The sequence below is a fragment of the Triticum urartu genome, chromosome 6A (genome assembly GCF_056163025.1).
Source record: "Triticum urartu cultivar PI428250 chromosome 6A, HENAU_Tu73, whole genome shotgun sequence".
Taxonomy (NCBI): Eukaryota; Viridiplantae; Streptophyta; class Magnoliopsida; order Poales; family Poaceae; genus Triticum; species Triticum urartu.
This window is the reverse complement of record NC_141878.1, coordinates 84,139,441-84,159,109: the sequence shown is the minus strand read 5'-3', so window position 1 is coordinate 84,159,109 and position 19,669 is coordinate 84,139,441. Positions and strand designations below refer to the sequence as shown.

Here is a 19,669-nt window from a genome sequence, read left to right as displayed (position 1 = left end):
TAATGGTGTGCCCAGGTGCCTTTTTTCCTATTTCTGTTTCTTTCCTGCAGCGAAACATATACAGCAGCAGCATATAGTTCATCACACATATATAGGCATCATTGAACAAAAGAAGCAATGATTGATTCTGAAAAACATTCCACATAAAAGCAATAGTGCATACAAGGTGAAATAGTAGTGAAGACACTCGACTACCACAAGTTTACAAGTCTCAAGATGCAAGAGTTCTCAACATACAAGGAACAGTTTCAAACATAACATAACATGAAGTTCACGCGATTTTGGAGATCGGAGTGATAACATCAACAATAGAAGGCATCATTCCGTTTGCTGCCCCAACTCCATCAACTGGAGTGATAACATCAACATTAGAAGGCATCATTCCGTTTGCTGCCCCAACTCCACCAACTTGAGGTGGAACTATCGGAACATTGTTCGACCCTTGTGATGGGTTGAGCTGTGATGGATTGACCCAATAGTGAGATGAATGCATATGGTAATGCCGAAAATGGTGATAGAAATAGTTTCAACGAAACTCACAATGTTCCACTCTGGCATCGGTGGCATCTCTGGCACTGGTTGGCCTTGCATGGAATAAAGATTGGCCACCATATGTTGTAAAGACTTCACTAGATCATCTTGTGCCTTCAGCTTGGCCCGGTTTTCATCTCGTTCTTTCTTGGTGTCAATCAGTCGAGTCTACAATATGGCAATGCAAATGTCATTCATGTTGAAATGCAAATATGCAGGACCATGAAGGATCAATGAAGAAGCACTCACCTGAATATCCTTAATAATGCTCACGGAATGTGGTACGTGACGCTCTACGGTAGGAGTAGAGCCAGTACTCATAGCACGGAGCGTGTTGACTCTCGAAAGGGAGGAGGTTATGACAGAATCGAGGTGAACCGCCATCCGGCCATTCGGTCTACCGCCTGCCACGGCAATGGCCACAAGAGGGTCAAACGGTAGCACGTGAGGATCAACGTCAGGCCCATACGTCTCCTTCAATTTTTTGGTGTATTTCTCTCCATCTGACCGGCTTTAGAGCTGATCCAGTCCCTCTCCGGGTGGACAGGGTCCTTGTCCTTGTCGTCTTTGGTACATTTGATGGTCCATGCCTCGAAGTAAGTGATATCCTTGCCAGTATCTTCTTTTTGCAAAAGAAGCTATCCAAACAATCAAGGGAATGCTCACAAATGAAAGAGAACATGATGAAAAGAAAAGGATGTGGCTGCCTACATGTTTTGAGACGACACCTGGGATGGTGAGGTTGCCTTGACGGTGTCCTCGACCCCCATCAACTTACGCCATTTAGATATTGCTTTGTGTTAATCCTGCCACCCTGGATCTGTCCACCGTTCGACGATCTTCTCCCAGCACGGGCGTTTGTCAGCGCACCACCAAGGAATCACTTGTAAATTAAACAAATACATCTTAGTAAGGATTCTAATTTTGCGGCAAGGTAGGGAATAGCAAGCATCCATCGTCACTTGCCTTGAAGTAATTGTCCCGTGAAAGATGCGTCCCTCGAGCCTTCTGTTTGGAAATCCTATGGTTGAGATAGTCCGCGTGATACTTGACCACTAACTGGACGCGCTCCTCATAGTGCATGTCGTGGACTAGTTTCTTGGCAATATTCTCAATCACCACATTTGCACGATCCTTCTGACCATCAATGCATGTATAGAAATCCTACAAACATGCATACATGGGAGAGGGGTTAAATCATCACTATGGCAAATTTAAACCTTTCGGTATTGACATTTAGGTGTTTGAAAGGACTTGTTGATGAGGCGCGGACTAGCGAGATGCTAATTCACGCGTGTAGATGGCCCGATCTTTCACTGCGATGCTTGATCAACAGTTTTCCCCCTTGTTCCTCCTCGCAACCTTCAAGATAATTTTCACCTGTGTACGAAAATACACAAACGAAAATAATGACCCCCTCGGATCAGCACGTAGGCGTCGATGTGATGATCAACCCTCTGTCGCTAGTAAATTTCCATGATGGGAAAATCACAAATAATACACAAGATATAGCCGCCCGTAACTCGGACGTTTTTCTGTATATCTCATACTCGAAAATAAAACTCAAAACTAATCCATCCATCGGCCGTGGCCGAGCCCTTTTTATAGGCGATGCAAACTTGTGAAACAGACTCTTCTATAACCAACTAACTAAGGATTTAACTAATTAATTATCCGGCCACATTGATTACCTTCCAACTAACCTTGACTCAAAACGTGTACGTAACTAGTAGTACAACTTGACCCTCACGGTTGCCACATACAAGGAAAACTACAAGTCTATGGAATTCACGTGATCTGCCTCTACAGATAAATATACTTGATTAAATAAAACATGAAAACTTATCTTTAACAGATCCCATCAAATATATTGGCTTGCATGGAGTTTAAAAAGGAAGCTTCCGATCCTGATCTTCTCTGCAGGTGTACGAAATGTAGGAATTACATCTTCTGGCCTCGGTACCTCATTAGCATCCGATCTGAATCTTTTGTTGTATATTCTTCTTGGTACATGCACGGTATGACGAGAATCAACATGTACTAATTCCTTCTCAAATATAGGAGCAATTTTTGGTCTACAAAACTGATGCACAAGACCATCGTTTCCTCGACATAATTTGGTCGCATGCTTTACATTATTTTTCGCAACATTTTCATGACTTGACTCATTAAATGGCTCAGGTTCAGTAGGATTATCGATCAATGGTGTCATGCCCGCATCATCCTCCCTTCCTTGAAGAGAAACCGTCCTCGGTTTCAAGTCTATTTTTTGTACAACCTTCCTCTCCGAAACTTGCATCTCTATGATGATTGCACTGTCTGCCATTGGTTTTAACATGTTCTTTCTTCCATCATGCTTGAACGTGTATGTGTTGGATCTTCCAGCATGGACTGCATCATGATCAAACTGTCATGGTCTTCCCAACAACAGCTGACACGTATCCATTGGCACAACATCACAGTCCACCTTATCAATATAATCTCCAGCTGCAAACTTCACACGTACCTTATGTGTGATCTTTAATTTTCCGGAGTTGTATAGCCACTCTACGTGGTGCGGTTGTGGGTGTTGCCACATGAACAAACCCAATGCCTGCACAAGATCTTTGCTAATGACATTTGTAAAGCTACCACCATCAATTATCAACTTGCAAGCACGATTGTTGATCTTACATTGTGTTTTAAAAACACTCCATCGCTGCCCTTTAGGATCACCATCCTCCTGCACCTTCTTCACTAAGAGATTTAGGCCCTTCATCGCTGCATCAACTTCTTCTTTTATTTCTTCTACCGCTTCTCTTCTTTTTCGTAAACGATCTTTCCAATCAGCAGCGAACACATCCATTGGCATGGGAATAAAACAAATTTGTTTGCCCTTCCGTGATAAAGAATAACTATTTTTCTTGACATCCCGAACAGCCCCAACACGCTTGCACCATGGGTCCCCAAGTAGCAGATGGCACGACACCATGGACACAGGACAAACATGAAAAAAAAAATCCGCACAACAATATTTTCCCAGATCAAAAATTAGCAAAATCTGATGCGTAATTTTGATTTCACCTTTGAACCACTTCGGCGTGTACGGTCTTTCAAGAGGCGCCATTTTCAGCCCCAATTTTTCCACCACCTCGATGCTCACCATATTGACTGCGGTACTCTCATCGATTGTCAGATTGACACGTCATTCGTTCACGATGCAACGAGTGTGAAAAAGAGTGACCTCGCCAATGCCTTCCTCCTCCATCAATATGTTCCTGCTCAATATGTTGATGCTTGACTCCACAGACGATATTACAATCCGAGTCGCCGTGACTAACATTCGCTCTGATACCACTTGATGAGGCGCGGACTAGCGAGATGCTAATTCGCGCGTGTGGATGGCCTGATCTTTCACGTCGATGCTTGATCAATAGTTTGTCCCCTTATTCCTCCTCGCAACCTTCAAGATAATTTTCACCTGTGTACGAAAATACACAAACGAAAATAATGACCCCCTGGGATCAGCACGTAGGCGTCGATGTGATAATCAACCCTCTGTCGCTAGTAAATTTCCACGATGGGAAAATCACAAATAATACACAAGATATGGCCGCCCGTAACTCGGACGTTTTTCTGTATATCTCATACTCAAAAATAAAACTCAAAACTGATCCATCCATCGGCTGTGGCCGAGCCCTTTTTATAGAAGATGCAAACTTGTGAAACGGACTCTTCTATAACCAACTAACTAAGGATTTAACTAATTAATTATCTGGCCACATTGATTACCTTCCAACTAACCTTGACTCAAAACGTGTACGTAACTAGCAGTACAACTTGACCCTCACGGCTGCCACGTACAAGGAAAACTACAAGTCTATGGAATTCACGTGACCTGCCTCTACAGACAAATATACTTGATTAAATGAAACATGGAAACTTATCCTTAACAGATCCCATCAAATATATTGTCTTGCATGCAGTTTAAAAAGGAAGCGGTCGATCCTAATCTTCTCTGGAGGTGTATGAAATGTAGGAATTACATCTACTGGCCTCGGTACCTCATTAGCATCCGATCTGAATCTTTTGTTGTATATTCTTCTTGGTACACGCGAGTATGACGAGAATCAACATGTACCAATTCCTTCTCAAATACAGGAGCAATTTTTTGTCCATAAAACTGACGCACACGATCATCATTTCCTCGACATAATTTAGTCGCATGCTTTACATTATTTTCGCAACTTTTTCATGACTTGACTCATTAAATGGCTCAGGTTCAGTAGGATTATCGATCAATGGTGTCATGCCCGCATCACTTACCCAGAAATCGTTGACCACTCGCATGGCTCTGTTATCATAAACCCTCTGACGCATATCTAGGAAATCCGGTGCAAATTTGTAGTGATCTCATGACCAAGCTGGCTCAATGATACCATTCGGCAAAGTGACCAGTCCAGGATAATTTAACCTACAAAGACCCCCGATGATGCCACTCGGCGACCGTGGCAGACGCCTCTCACCACCTTTTACTAAGTTTCTACATTACGAAGAGTGAAGTCATATTATATGTGAGGAAATGACAAAAGGTACAATTTATATGGGATGAGTCGAGATAACCACTTACTTCTCTCCCATTGGTTTAATCAAAATGTCTCTATGCACATATGGACGTCTTGGAAGCTTTGAAGGACCACGCAACCACACTTTCCTTCTGGAAGTAGTGCTGATAGTCGAACCGCTCGGTTGCAAACCGCTCACCTCATGGTGCTCTGTCACCCGTGAGGGTCCATCCCCACCCTCAGAAACCTGACGAACAACCATCCTCCCCTCGGCGGCGGCGTCCTCCACCACCTCCTCCTCCTCAGCCTCCACCACCACCTCCGCAAAATCCTCCTCGTCCTCCTCCTCACACGGCTCATCCTCATCCTCTGTTTCCTCCTCCTGAGCATGGTGAAGCACTGCATCAGAGGGTCGAGGAGAAGAAAGAGGTGCTCTACGCCGGGCTGCTTTACGTACTCCTCATCCGCCTCACCTACTCCCCCTCCTCGTCCCCCTACTCCCCCTCCTCGCCCCCCTCCTCACCCGCCTCCTCCTGCCTCACCTACTCCCCCTCCTCGTCCCCCTCCTCGTCCGCCTCCTCGCCCGCCTCCTCCTCCTTCCTCACCTACTCCCCCTCCTCGTTCGCCTCCCCCTCCTGCCTCACCTACTCCCCCTCCTCGTCCACCTCCTCGTCCACCTCCTCCTCCTGCCTCACCTACTCCCCCTCCTCGACCGCCTCCACCTCGTCCGCCTCCTACGCCTCCCCCGCGTGGTACTCGACCTTGTTTCGCATGTTTTATCGGATGGGTGTCTAGACCCGCCAATCCTTTGGCCTTCTTGGCGGTTGTGGCAACCGATAAAGGAGCGGCCACCGCTTTCACCGGTCGAGCAATTTGATCATTGTACAGATCATTCACTTTTTCAAATTTTCCTTTGGAATCTTGTTGCTACCTGTCATGTTTCAATCACCTGATACGAAGAAGAACAAACCAGTTAGTACAGATGATACAACTTGATGTAAATACAATAAATATATCACATATGAAGAATAAATGGAATTGTCACAATAATACATATAGTTGTTACACATAGAAATACATAGAGTTGTTGCACACACGAATACATAGAGTTGTTGGGCACACGAATACATAGAGTTGTTGCACACACGATTACATAGAGTTGTTACACCCACAAATACATAGAGTTGTGACTCACATACATAGAGTTCTCACATGATTACATGGAGTTGTTAGAAATAAGGGTCAATATTAGGTGCAACATTTGGATCAGGGCTTTCATCATCGCTATCACGCCCGTTCATACATTCATCCTCGAAGTCTTCAGGGGGGCCCTCATCCTCATCTAGCCCCATGTGCCATCGCATAAGTAATGCCAAATCTCGAGGGTCAAAAACATCCTCGTATTCGTCCTCTGCATTATCTACTTCCATGTCATCCATGGCCTCATGTTCCATAGCATCATGTTCATGATGCACGCCATCATCTTCCTCTGCATCATCTTTGTCTTCGTCAGTGTCTGCTTCTTGAAAGAACTCTCCCTCGTATGTGTTAGGGTTTATATGGTAATCGTCCTTGTTTGGGGTAGGTACCTTGATACGCGGGGGTACCTTGTACACGACATCCCACTTCAAGAGATCAATATATTCCGTAGATGTGCACGCGTATGGGAGAAAAAACACTTGTGTAGCCTGTTGAGCCATAACATAGACATCATTTCCTGCATATTTCGATGCTCGTACAACTTCGACAAAGCCAATACTAGGGGTTCGTCTCACTGTCTCAGGATTGAGCCAGCTACATCTGAATACGATGGGCTTCACTCCTTATAAACCACAATACTGCAGCTCATAAATTTCTTTGATGGTTCCATAGTAGTGACGTCCATCTGTCCCTAGACAATAGACCGCACTATTTATTGACCTTCGATTGGGCCTCTCACGCGTGTGTTTATCAGTGTGGAAGCGATACCCATTCATGTCGTAAGCCTTAAATGACTTGGCCTCGTATTCAAAACCTTTGGCTACTTCTCTCACTTTGACATCCATATCAACCTCTTGATATGCCTACAAGATTAATAGGAGATTGTCTGGTTCATTAGTGGAAGCATTACCGACAAGTAAGATCAACTTGAAGTAACATAAAGTTAGAAAAGTTACTTTTCTTGAGAGCCAAGAAATGAAACCGCCATCAGCATTGGTATCTTCAAGAAGGTCTGTTGATTCTTCGTCGCTAGGAGGCCGTGGTAGCTTCCAGAATTCGTTCTGGAATTCCCTAGCAATGGGAAGAATTCGAGTTAGAACTCAAGACTAGTGAGTAGTTGTCAATAAAGGTGTTCTACACTTACTTTATGTACGGTTGCACTTCTTCCATGTTGGTCAAGACATAGATCATAATAGTCGACCACTCAGTAGGTGAAAAGTTCTTGGGCTTCAGTCCACTTGCTTTGCCACCTTGGCCTTCGAAGAGGCTAAGGTCGGAAACATTACTAGTGGGTTCTTCATTGTAACGAGGAGCTGGATTTAACCTAGTCTGAATACTGTCATGATAGTACTTTGTCGTGGTCGTGGCCACCTCCTCGTTCAGGTATGCCTCGGCTATGGAGGCTTCAATGCGGGCTTTATTCTTACATTTCCCACGAAGATGATTGAACTCCCGTTCAGGTGCATACTTCCATTGGAATTGCACAGGTCCTCCCATTCTAGCCTCATACGCGAGATGTAAGATCATATGTTGCATCGGATTAAAGAAACCTGGCGGAAATATCATCTCTAACTTGCATAGCAACTCAGGTGCTTGTTCCTCCAACTTTGCAACCACTTTATAATCTAGTTCTTTGGCACAAAGCTGACGAATGAAGTAGCTCAACTCCGCCAGCACTCGCCAAATATCCTCTCTGACATACCCTCGAATCATCACATGCATTATCCGCTCAAGCCATACATGGTAGTCATGACTCTTGAGGCCTCCTATTCGCTTTGTAGCCATATTCACTCCCCTCATGATATTAGCTGCATATCCATCAGGGAAGTACAAGGTGTTCACAATCCATTGGAGAATTTCCTTCCTTTGGGGCATTGAAGGGGTGAAAGGGGCTGGTGGCTTCTTCCAAGAATTACCTTTTGCACGAGGCACCAAATTTAATTTTGGCCTGTTGCATAGTTTGGCTTGATCGATCCTAGCCTGAATGTTATCCTTTGACTTCTTGGTGTCGAGGAGCGTGCCGAGTAAGGCCTCCACAATATTCTTTTCAGTGTGCATTACATCAATGTTGTGTGGAAGTAGAAGATCTTTAAAGTAAGGGAGCCTCCATAAGCTTGGAATGTGAGTCCACTGGTGTGTCTCTCCATATCCCACAAAACCTTTCCCATCGAGCTTTTCTTCGAGAGCATCTAACTCATCCTTAAGCTGGGCACCGGTCATAATAGGTGGTGGCGGGTCGTCAACAATAACACCTTTTTGGAAGTGCATAGCGTCTTGTCTTTATGGGTGATCAAGACGAAGGAACTACCGATGTTGGTCAAAGCATACATACTTGTGACCCTTAGCCAGCCAAATGAAAGTCACACGCTGTCGACACACAGGGCAAGGCCACTTCCCCTTTACACACCAACCACAAAATATCGCACATGCCGGTAGGTCATGTAGCGATATGTGGTACCAGATATGCATATTGAAGTGCTTCTTTGAAACGGCATCGTATGTACGGACCCCGTTGTTCCAAGCAACAAGTAAGTCATCCACCAATGGCTCCATATACACACTCATATGCTTCCCGGGATAGTTAGAACCTGGAATTATTAACGTCAGAAACATGTGATGTCGTTGCATGCAAACGCCAGGGGCAGATTCAGGGGGATAACATATACTGGCCAACAACTGTATATGGCAGCCATCAAACCATATGGATTTCTCCCGTCAGTTGTTATCCCAACAGCTACACTCTTCCAGTCATCTATTTTCTTATGAATTTCAACAAATTTCTTCCATGCTTCAGCATCCCGTGGATGTTGCATCTTTTTTTGTATTGTACATCTTCCCTTCGGCGGTTGTCGGTGTGAAAACCAGCGGATCTCGGGTAGGGGTCCCGAACTGTGCGTCTAGGCCGGATGGTAACAGGAGGCAAGGGACACGAAGTTTTACCCAGGTTCGGGCCCTCTTGATTAATATTGATGATATGGGTAGTACAAGAGTAGATCTACCACGAGATCGGTGAGGCTAAACCCTAGAAGCTAGCCTATGGTATGATTGTTGTATATCTCTATCGACTAGCCTGGCCTCGGTTTATAGAATGCACCAGAGGCCTAGGATAACAAGAGTCCTAGCCGAATACGCCGGTGGGGTGGAGTCCTTGTCTTGATCGCCAAGTCTTGTGTAATCTTCCTTGTATGCGGCAGCTGTCCGAACTGGCCCATGAGTATGCGGCCATGGGGTCCTCGGCGCAACCCAACTGATCGGGAGACGATGTGATGAGTACCCCCTAGTCCAGGACACCGTCAGTAGCCCCCTGAACCGGTCTTCAAGTTAGGGACGCTCCTCGATTCTTCCGAACTGTTCTTCATCTTCGGTTGACGGTCTTGAAAACTGGTGTAACAAATCTTGTCATCTTCGATCTTGAGGATCGCCGAAATGCATTCAGCGAGTTTACACGTCGGGTATCCGAGGAGCCCCTTTAAGTTTCTGGACTTTATCAATGCCTTGTTATTTTTATGCCACACCTCGGGTTTGAAGTTGTTCCCGGGAGGCAGTGTCCTCTTGCGTCCGAGCTCTAACACCGGACTGCATTCGAGGTATCTTTTGCGGACGAGCACCAATGCCGGACCGCTTCCGAGCTCCAACGCCGGAATGTATCCGAGCTCCAACGCCGGACTATGTCCAAGCTCCAACGCCGGACTGTATCCGAGCTCCAATGCCGAACTATATCCGAGCTCCAACGCCGGACAGTGTCCCAGCTCCAACGCCGGACTATATCCGAGGTGTCATATCACCTTGGTTCAAAAAAGTTGAAGGAGTTTAGCCGAGCTTAATGCCGGAAATGCCCTCTATGGAGCCAGCCACTAGCGCCCGAGCTTTATGCCGGACTGCTTCCGAGGTGGTGCACCACCCCGACTGTGGGCCGATTTTTTGTCAATATTTTTTATTATTGCAATTTATTCCCTACCGAGATATATGGCCAGTAGCCCTCAAGGTGTGTATCGGTCTAAAACCTGAGATGCACCTGAAGGATGACGTAAGACCGCTGATCCTAGTAGCCGCTGAGACTCAGGTTGATTTGCAAAATCGGCCTGAGGATCAAGTCCTAACTCGGCAGAATACTTCGGGACACAAAAAGCGGCATGCTTAGTCCTCGAGACTCAGGTTGGGTGCGGCCGACCAACCTGAGGATCAAAATCTCCTCGGCAACAGTATTGCACTTAAAATTTTCTGCATTGAACAGGTAATGCAGTAACCCCCGAGACACTGGTCGGGTGGCAACACCAGATCAGGGGATCAATGTGCCCTTTAATATTTGTAAAGAATAAGGCCGAAGCCCAGTAGCCCCCGAGCCTTAATGCGGGCACAGGTGGCCGAATTAAGGATCGATATCCATAGTAAAATCACAAATTATGTGTAATGACTCTATGTATCCAAGTACTTTACGTCATTAATGCTTGGATCCTCATTGTACAAAACTTTGTTGACCAACCATCGGCTTCCACCTCCTCAGCTGGTAGCCGAGGAGTGTTTGTCCTACTTTATAAAGCCTTTATGAGGGCAAAGATTTACAACAAACAAGGCAATCTGGCCATACGGTTTAATGAACAAAGGTACGCAGAGAGATATGTTATATTACTGTTTAACATAAGAAATGTCTTCCAAAGAAAATAGTCCCGCTATCGGTTCCTTTCTTTGGGTTGTCATCCTAAGCATGATCATGCAGCCTCAGCTCTAATGTAAGAGCATAATATCGAGGATTTAGTTTGGGAGGCCAGTTAATAGCCCCCGGTAGTGTTCGGCGACAGTCGAGGTCAAGCCGTAAACACTTCGGCCATTGTTATGAATGGCCCGTCATTTAACACTGTCATCGGATTGCTGACCAGTTTACGCTTATTGTGACAGTCAGTTTTCGGCTTTCTCCACTGAGGTGCTTAACCATCTGAGCTGGAAGCACAATCGCAGTGGTTCTCCCTTTGCACATCTAGCCGAACAAAGCGGAACATAGGAGGCAAGCGCAGGAGCCGGGCAACCCAACTATTGACCGAAGACACAATTCGAAACCAATGCATATATAGTGAGATCCGAGAATGTTTTTGCCGAATCTATAAAGGTGTCCGGCATTGCATTGCGAGACTTGTGCTGAAAACACACAAATAGTTTAAAAGTGCCATAAGCTTGGAAAACCAAAAAAAACGTCAGTAAAAACTTGACGTCCGAACAAGATCAAGTGTTCGGTGCCAATCCGAAAATTGGGGAAAAAATCGTGCTTCTATCGTGCATTAATATTACACATCCGATCTCAAGACTTCAAGCGGGTCAGCCTACGGCTGCAGCCTCCTATCCCGAAGGCGGAGTGCTTCTCGTTAGACCAGTTTAGCAAACTAAACTCGAGCGATCACTAGAGAGAAAATGGGTTATCTGGCTATTGACCACACACTCACGTCGAAAAAGGAGCGATAGAAAAAGACTTTGCAACAACCAAGAAGAAAACACATTTAAAATAGCTCATATAAATTTTAAGAGCCCCCAAGTGACTTGGGTAAAATATTTTATGTATAATGATTGTATGTACCGAAGTACTTATATCATATCTTTGTTCAACCAAACTTTAAACGCGTCTTAACCGACCGTCGGCTTCTCCCTCTTCGGTTAAGGACCGAAAAGTGTTATGTACTCCACCTGTCGAGAATATCGATAGTGTTTCCGATAACCAGGCAACCGGGCCATAAGGCTGTAACAGAGAAAGCGCGCTCAGGGAACTTATGCTATATTACAGACAAAGTGTAAGAAGCATCTTCGAAGAAAATAGTACCCCCACCGATACCTTTCTTCGGTGCTCATTATTACTATGAGACTTGTGCAATAGATTTTTTGTACTCATGAGTTCCGTTGTGTGCCAACCATGATTGAAAACAATAAGAGCGCTAGCTTTCGGCTTCACCCAGTCCGAGGTCAGAGCTCGGAGGACCCGGTCGTGACAATCGCAGAGGTGCTCCCTTTACTCCCTAGCCGAACAATCGGGAATGTAGGGGTAAGCACAGGAGCCAGGCAACCCAACTTGCAAATCGCTTAAGTCAATATGGTGCATATTGTGGCGTAATACATGAACAAGGAACGAAGCCGTACAAGTATAATCATATGCAAGAGGAAAAGCTTCATAAAGGAAGCCCCCAAATAAACGGGGTATTTGAATATGTGTGTCACAAACAAAGTTTGGACAAGGAAATTTTTTACAAGCAACTTTTTCCCAAAAAAGTATAATGCTTGGTCGAACCGAACACAAGTTAAAAATTAAAACTTTGAGCATGAAAGCGACTTAGCTGGTTAATGTGTTCGACATTGATGACGCGGTCCGAGCTTGATGCGGGACAAGGTTCCATCCCCCAAGCCGGTCCCGAGGTGGTGGAGCGGAGAGCTCAACACGCCGAAGTGGTGACATAGCGCAGTCAATGCAGACCGGCAGAGTGATGCCGAAGTCCCCGGATCATTTTCCTGTGCCCAAAAAGTAGTGCAAACCGGAGATAATAGTAATAATAATTATTTAAAAAATTGTTGCATAATAAATAATTTATGCAAAGTGAGTAATAAAAGAAATATGGCCTGGCACCGAAGTCAATGTCAATGCAGGGCATTGGCGTGATGCGGTAAAGGCGTGGCAAAGCCTGAATTCACAGGTCGGTCCGAGTTCCGGATGCGGCGTTCGCCGGACTATGTACGGAAACTGACCGAACCACCACGCGACCGTCGTTAATGCGGCCATCATTTGATAGACCTTTGTACAGATGATGGACAAACCAGAGTAATAATTTCTTGGGAATAATAAACCCAAACAAGCAAAAAAATACTCGGATTAATAGCACCTAGTTTATTTGTTGTAGCAATCCGAAGAAAGGTGATTCCCAAAATTGGGACTCGATCCGCACACCCATTGCCTGAATGGCGATAAAGCGATGGTATGGCGATGCTGGCAAAGGTTCGCTCGCCGAGGCAAAGCCCTCGGTCCAGCTAACATGACGGAGCTGGTCGGCTAGTGATGCCGAAGTCTCCGGAGTAGGTTGATGAAGAGATGGCGAAGCCCCCGGTCCAGCCGAGATGTCGAAGCCTCGATGTCAGCCGATGAGTCGAAGTAGGTCGGTGTGATGGACACCAGCTTGAAGAAGCAATAGTACGGCCCTGCCGATGCAGGTCGTGACGTGGTCGATGCCGGCTTGATGAAGTGACCGTGCGGCGATGCCGGTATGCCCGCTCCGTGTAATCCGTGGGGCAGCGATGTTGGTGATGATTTATCCTTAGCGATGCCGAACTTTTGTTCGGCTTGCCGAGATGATGATCGAAGGAATTGAGCTCGGCTCTATAAAGCGGCGACGTGTGTAGCGCAGGTCGGCAGCCGTGGAGCAATACCGCCGGACTGGTTTGACACCAGCGTGATGGTGAAGATTACCTCGAAGGAGGCTTAAAATTTTATGGGTACGTGTTTAAAAACAACGCACAATACCATAGAAGAAAATTCCTTAAAATAGGTTGTCCAATATCACGTTCATAAAGAAACATGAATTCGGGTCGGATCCGTATTTGCGCAGAAAACAGATCCGAAAATTGGTCCACTCATCGGAAGTTTGCCGGAGTTTTAACCGTTGGATCGAGCTGAAATTTGGAGGGGTGGTAGATATGGGATTTCCTCAGTAGATGAACGGTTGGATCTTCCAAAGGACCTCCAAGCTGGGCTTTGGAGACCACGCCCTACACTCGTCAAGATTCCCGTCCAGATTTGACAGGGCTCCGGTATATCGTAGATTGTCGGAGATTCCTCCATCGGAACTCGACGAAATTTTCCAGGGTTGTTTTAGACTCAATTCCACACAATTCCACCAAACGAATCGTCAAAGCAATGCTCTAAGAGGTGGTGGCAGCGGATACAAGTTTGCTGTTCGGAAAAATAGCACGGTCGCCCGAGGGCAATGTTGACGTTGAGCCCCCGAGCTCCATGGATGATTCCTCCATGATCTTGATAGAGATCGGAGTTGATATTGATGAAGGCCCTCGTCTGAACATGACGATCGGAGATGGAGCATGGTCCTCGGTCGAGCCAAGGTGACTAGTCGAGCCGGCGACGAAGATGCCGGCATCGCAGTTGGCCTGCAGATGAGCCATCGATCCTTTTGTCGATCACACAGCGGAACTCTCAATGAAAGCACCAATGTCGGTGTCAAAACCGGCGGATCTCGGGTAGGGGGTCTCGAACTATGCGTCTAGGCCGGATGGTAACAGGGGGCAAGGAACACGAAGTTTTACCCAGGTTCGGGCCCTCTTGATGGAGATAAAACCCTACGTCCTACTTGATTAATATTGATGATATGGGTAGTACAAGAGTAGATCTACCACGAGATCGGAGAGGCTAAACCCTAGAAGCTAGCATATGGTATGATTGTTGTATATCTCTATCGACTAGCCTGGCCTCGGTTTATATAATGCACCAGAGGCCTAGGATAACAAGAGTCCTAGCCGAATACGCCGGTGGGGTGGAGTCCTTGTCTTGATCGCCAAGCCTTGTGGAATCTTTCTTGTATGCGGCAGCTGTCCGAACTGGCCCATGAGTATGCGGCCATGGGGTCCTCGGCCCAACCCAACTGATCGGGAGACGATGTGATGAGTACCCCCTAGTCCAGGACACCGTCAGTGGCCCATTGATAACCCACAAGTATAGGGGATCACAACAGTTTTTGAGGGTAGAGTATTCAACCCAAATTTATTGATTCGACACAAGGGGAGCCAAAGAATATTCTCAAGTATTAGCAGCCGAGTTGTCAATTCAACCACACTTGGAAACTTAATATATGCAGCAAGGTATTTAGTAGCAAAGTAATATGATAGTAGTGGTAATGGTAACAAAAGGTAACGATAGCAAAAGTAATGTTTTTGGTATTTTGTAGTGATTGTAATAATAGCAACGGAAAAGTAAATAAGCGAAGAACAATATACGGAAAGATCGTAGGCAATGGATCGGTGATAGAGAATTATGCCGGATGCGGTTCATCATGTAACAGTCATAACCTAGGGTGACACAGAACTAGCTCCAATTCATTAATGTAATGTAGGCATGTATTCCGAATATAGTCATACGGGCTTATGGAAAAGAACTTGCATGACATCTTTTGTCCTACCCTCCCGTGGCAGCGGGGTCCTAGTGGAAACTAAGGGATATTAAGGCCTCCTTTTAATAGAGTACCGGACCAAAGCATTAACACATAATGAATACATGAACCCCTCAAACTATGGTCATCACCGAAAGTGGTCCCGATTATTGTCAATTCGGGGTTGCCGGATCATAACACATAGTAGGTGACTATAGACTTGCAACATAGGATCAAGAACTCTCATATATTCATGAAAACATAACAGGTTCAGATCTGAAATCATGGCACTCGGGCCCTAGTGACAAGCATTAAGCATAGCAAAGTCATAGCAACATCAATCTCAAAACATAGTGGATACTAGGTATCAAACCCTAACAAAACTAACTCGATTACATGATAAATCTCATCCAACCCATCACCATCCAGCAAGCCTACGACGGAATTACTCACGCACGGCGGTGAGCATCATGAAATTGGTGATGGAGGATGGTTGATGATGACGATGGCGACGAATTCCCCTCTCCGGAGCAACGAACGGACTCCAGATCAGCCCTCCCGAGAGAGTTTAGGGCTTGGCGGCGGCTCCATATAGTAAAACGCGATGAATCCTTCTCCTTGATTTTTTCTCTCCGAACACGAATATATAGAGTTGGAGTTGAGGTCGGAGGAGCTCTAGGGGGCCCACGAGGTAGGGGACGCGCCCAGGGGGGCAGGCGCGCCCCCACCCTCGTGGCTAGGGTGTGGGCCCCCTGGTCTTGATCTTTTGCCAGTATTTTTTATTATTTCCAAAAATACGCTCCGTGGAGTTTCAGGTCATTCCGAGAACTTTTGTTTCTGCACATAAATAACACCATGGCAATTCTGCTGAAAACAGCGTTAGTCCGTGTTAGTTCCATTCAAATCATGCAAGTTAGAGTCCAAAATAAGGGCAAAAGTGTTTGGAAAAGTAGATACGATGGAGACGTATCACCCATCTCATATATTGGGCAGTTTCCTCAGTCATATAAAGCCTCTGGATCCTTTCTGTGAATGAAAGATATTGAAGGATATTGACGGCAATTGTCAGCTGCCTCTTGCTACCATCATCATCTATTACCTCAATATACCTAGAGGATTTGCAGTTGACACAATAATTCGTATCTTTATGTTCATTTCTAAATAACATGCATTTGTTTGGACAAGCATGTATTTGCTCATACGACATCTTAAGTGAACCGAGGATTTTGTTCGACTCGTACATGTTCTTTGGCAATATATTTTCTTTAGGCAACAGGCTAGCAATAACTGACAATAACTCATTGAAGCAAATTATGCTCATGTTATGGTTTGCCTTCAGGACCATTAGGCGTGCAATGCCATCTAGCTGAGTAACCTCTGTATGGGCGTGAAGGGGTTTTTGTGCCGCAAACAAAAGTTGCATGATACTCTTCAGGGATTTCTGGCGGCTCCTCGGAGTTTGGGTCCTCCCGCGGATCCGCACGGCGGATGTCATCTAACAGGTTTTCAATCCGAGTATCATATTCGCCGGTGCGTTGTCGCACCACCTCCGCCCTGGACTATTCTGTCTCACCGTGAAAGATCCACCGGTAATAGCCTGGCGTAAATCCATATTTGCCTAAGTGTTTACTCATAGTAATCTTATCTTTTTCAGTCTGGTTATCACACTCCGTGCATGGGCACCAAATTCCATGAACTGGCGTTTCTCCAGCAAATACCAATTCCAGGAAATCATTGGTCTTCGACCTCCACTCAGGGATCATACCCTCCATGCTGGGATGTCCGGTGTGTATTGATACGTTCATTTTGCATCATGCTTTTATATCGATATTTATTGCATTATGGGTTGTTATTACACATTATGTCACAATACGTATGCCTATTCTCTCTTATTTTACAAGGTTTACATAAAGAGGGAGAATGCCGGCAGCTGGGATTCTGGGCTGGAAAAGGAGCAAATATTAAAGACCTATTTTGCACAGCTCCAAAATTCCTGAAACTTCACCGAAGATGTTTTTAGAATATATAAAAAAATACCGAGCGCAAGAAGTTCACCAGGGGGGCCACACCCTGCCCACGAGGGTGGGGGCACGCCCTACCCCCCTGGGCGCGCCCCCCTACCTCGTGGGCCCCCTGGTGGCCCTCCAATGGCCATCTTCTGCTATATGGAGTCTTTCGATGAAAAAAAATCATAAGCCATCTCCTCGGACGAAACTCCGCTGCCATGCGGCGAAACCTTGGCGGATCCAATCTAGGGCTCCGGCAGAGCTGTTTTGCCGGGGAAAAACTTCCCTCCGGGAGGAGGACATCATTGCCATCGTCATGACCAACGCTCCTCTCATCGGGAGAGGGAAATCTCCATCAACATCTTCACCAGCACCATCTCCTCTCAAAACCCTAGTTCATCTCTTGTATCCAATTCTTGTCTTCAAGTCCGGGATTGGTACTAGTAGGTTGCTAGTAGTGTTAATTACTCCTTGTAGTTGATGCTAGTTGGTTTATTTGGTGGAAGACCATATGTTCATATCCTATATGCATATTAATACCCCCTGATTATGAACATGATTATGCTTTGTGAGTAGTTACGTTTGTTCCTGAGGACATGGGAGAAGTCTTGCTATTAGCAGTCATGTGAATTTAGTATTTTTTTGATATTTTAATGAGATGTATGGTGTCTCTCTTCTAGTGATGTTATGTGAACGTCGACTACATAACACTTCACCATTATTTGGGCCTAGAGGAAGGCATTGGGAAGTAATAAGTAGATGATGGGTTGCTAGAGTGACAGAAGCTTAAACCCTAGTTTATGCGTTGCTTCGTAAGGGGCTGATTTGGATCCATATGTTTCATGCTATGGTTAGGTTTACCTTAATACTTTTGTTGTAGTTGCGGATGCTTGCAATAGAGGTTAATCATAAGTGGGATGTTTGTCCAAGTAAGGACAGTACCCAAGCACCGGTCCACCCACATACCAAATTATCAAAGTACCGAACGCGAATCATATGAACGTGATGAAAACGAGCTTGACGATATTCCCATGTGTCCTCGGGAGCGCTTTTCTCTATATAAGAGTTTGTCTAGGCTTGTCCTTTGCTACAAAAAGGATTGGGCCACCTTGCTGTACTTTATTTACTTTTGTTACTTGTTGCTCGTTACAAATTATCCAATCACAAAACTATCTGTTACCACTTATTTCAGTACTTGTAGAGAATACCTTGCTGGAAACCGCTTATCATTTCCTTCTGCTCCTCGTTGGGTTCGACACTCTTACTTATCGAAAGGACTACGATAGATCCCCTATACTTGTGGGTCATCAAGACTCTTTTCTGGCGCTGTTGCCAGGGAGTGAAGTGCCTTTGGTAGGTGGAATTTGGTAAGGAAAATTTATATAGTGTGCTGAAATTTACTGTCACTTGTTACTATGGAAAGTAATCCTCTGAGGGGCTTGTTCGGGGTATCTTCACCCCGACCAGTAGAGCAAAGAGTTGCTCCTCAACCTACTGAACCTACTGAAAATGAAAATGTCTGCTTTAAAATTCCTTCAGGTATGATAGAAAAACTGCTAGCTAATCCTTTTGCAGGAGACGGAACAACGCATCCTGATGAGCACCTAATATATGTGGATGAAGTTTGTGGATTATTTAAGCTTGCAGGTGTACCCAGAGATGTTATTAAGGAGAAGGTCTTCCCTTTATCTTTGAAGGAAGATGCATTGACATGGTATAGCTATGTGATGATACGGGGTTATGGAACTACAAACGATTGAAATTAGAATTTCATCAGAAGTTTTATCCTATGCATCTTGTTCATCGTGATCGCAATTATATATATATAATTTTTGGCCTCGCGAAGGAGAAAGCATCGCTCAAGCTTGGGGGAGTCTTAAATCAATGTTATATTCTTGCCCCAATCATGAGCTCTCAAGAGAGATGATTATTCAAAATTTATATGCTCGGCTTTCTGATAACAATCGCACCATGCTCGATACTTCTTGTGCTGGCTCTTTTATGACGAAGACTATTGAATTCAAATGGGATTATTGGAAAGAATTAAACGCAACTCTGAAGATTGGGACCTCGACGAAGGTAAGGAGTCAGGTATGAAACCTAAGTTTGATTGTGTCAAATCTTTTATGGATACCGATGTTTTCCGTAAATTTAGCACTAAATATGGACTTGACTCTGAGATAGTAGCTTCTTTCTGTGAATCTTTTGCTACTTATGTTGATCTCCCCAAGGAGAAGTGTTTAAATATCATCCTCCCATAGAA

General features: G+C 45.2%; 1 protein-coding gene and 1 pseudogene across 2 annotated transcripts; both read right to left on the bottom strand.

Moving 5' to 3' along the window:
• Positions 1–203: 203 nt before the first annotated feature.
• On the bottom strand, positions 204–2,073 carry LOC125517442 (uncharacterized). Of its 2 annotated transcripts, XM_087528904.1 has the most exons (4): positions 1,243–2,073; positions 781–1,150; positions 541–699; positions 204–457 (listed from the first exon to the last, which is right to left on the bottom strand). In XM_087528904.1, exons 2-4 carry the CDS (start codon positions 913–915, stop codon positions 272–274), a joined length of 480 nt encoding a protein of 159 aa, XP_087385030.1. In that variant the 5' UTR covers positions 916–1,150; positions 1,243–2,073; the 3' UTR covers positions 204–271. The 2 variants fall into 2 exon arrangements, with proteins under 2 accessions (XP_087385030.1, XP_087385031.1); XM_087528905.1 differs by lacking the exon at positions 1,243–2,073 and having other exon boundaries at positions 781–1,163.
• On the bottom strand, positions 1,008–3,503 carry LOC147964109 (uncharacterized; annotated as a pseudogene).
• Between the last annotated feature and the right edge of the window lie 16,166 nt (positions 3,504–19,669).

Bases quoted from the DNA above. Each gene is read 5' to 3' on its own strand.
- LOC125517442 (XM_087528904.1), bottom strand. From the start codon at position 915: ATGGCGGTTCACCTCGATTCTGTCATAACCTCCTCCCTTTCGAGAGTC. The intron at 700-780 runs GTGAGTGCTTCT...GCCATATTGTAG, and splicing joins GCATTATTAAGGATATTCAG to ACTCGACTGATTGACACCAA. The intron at 458-540 runs GTGAGTTTCGTT...AATCCATCACAG, and splicing joins CGATGCCAGAGTGGAACATT to CTCAACCCATCACAAGGGTC.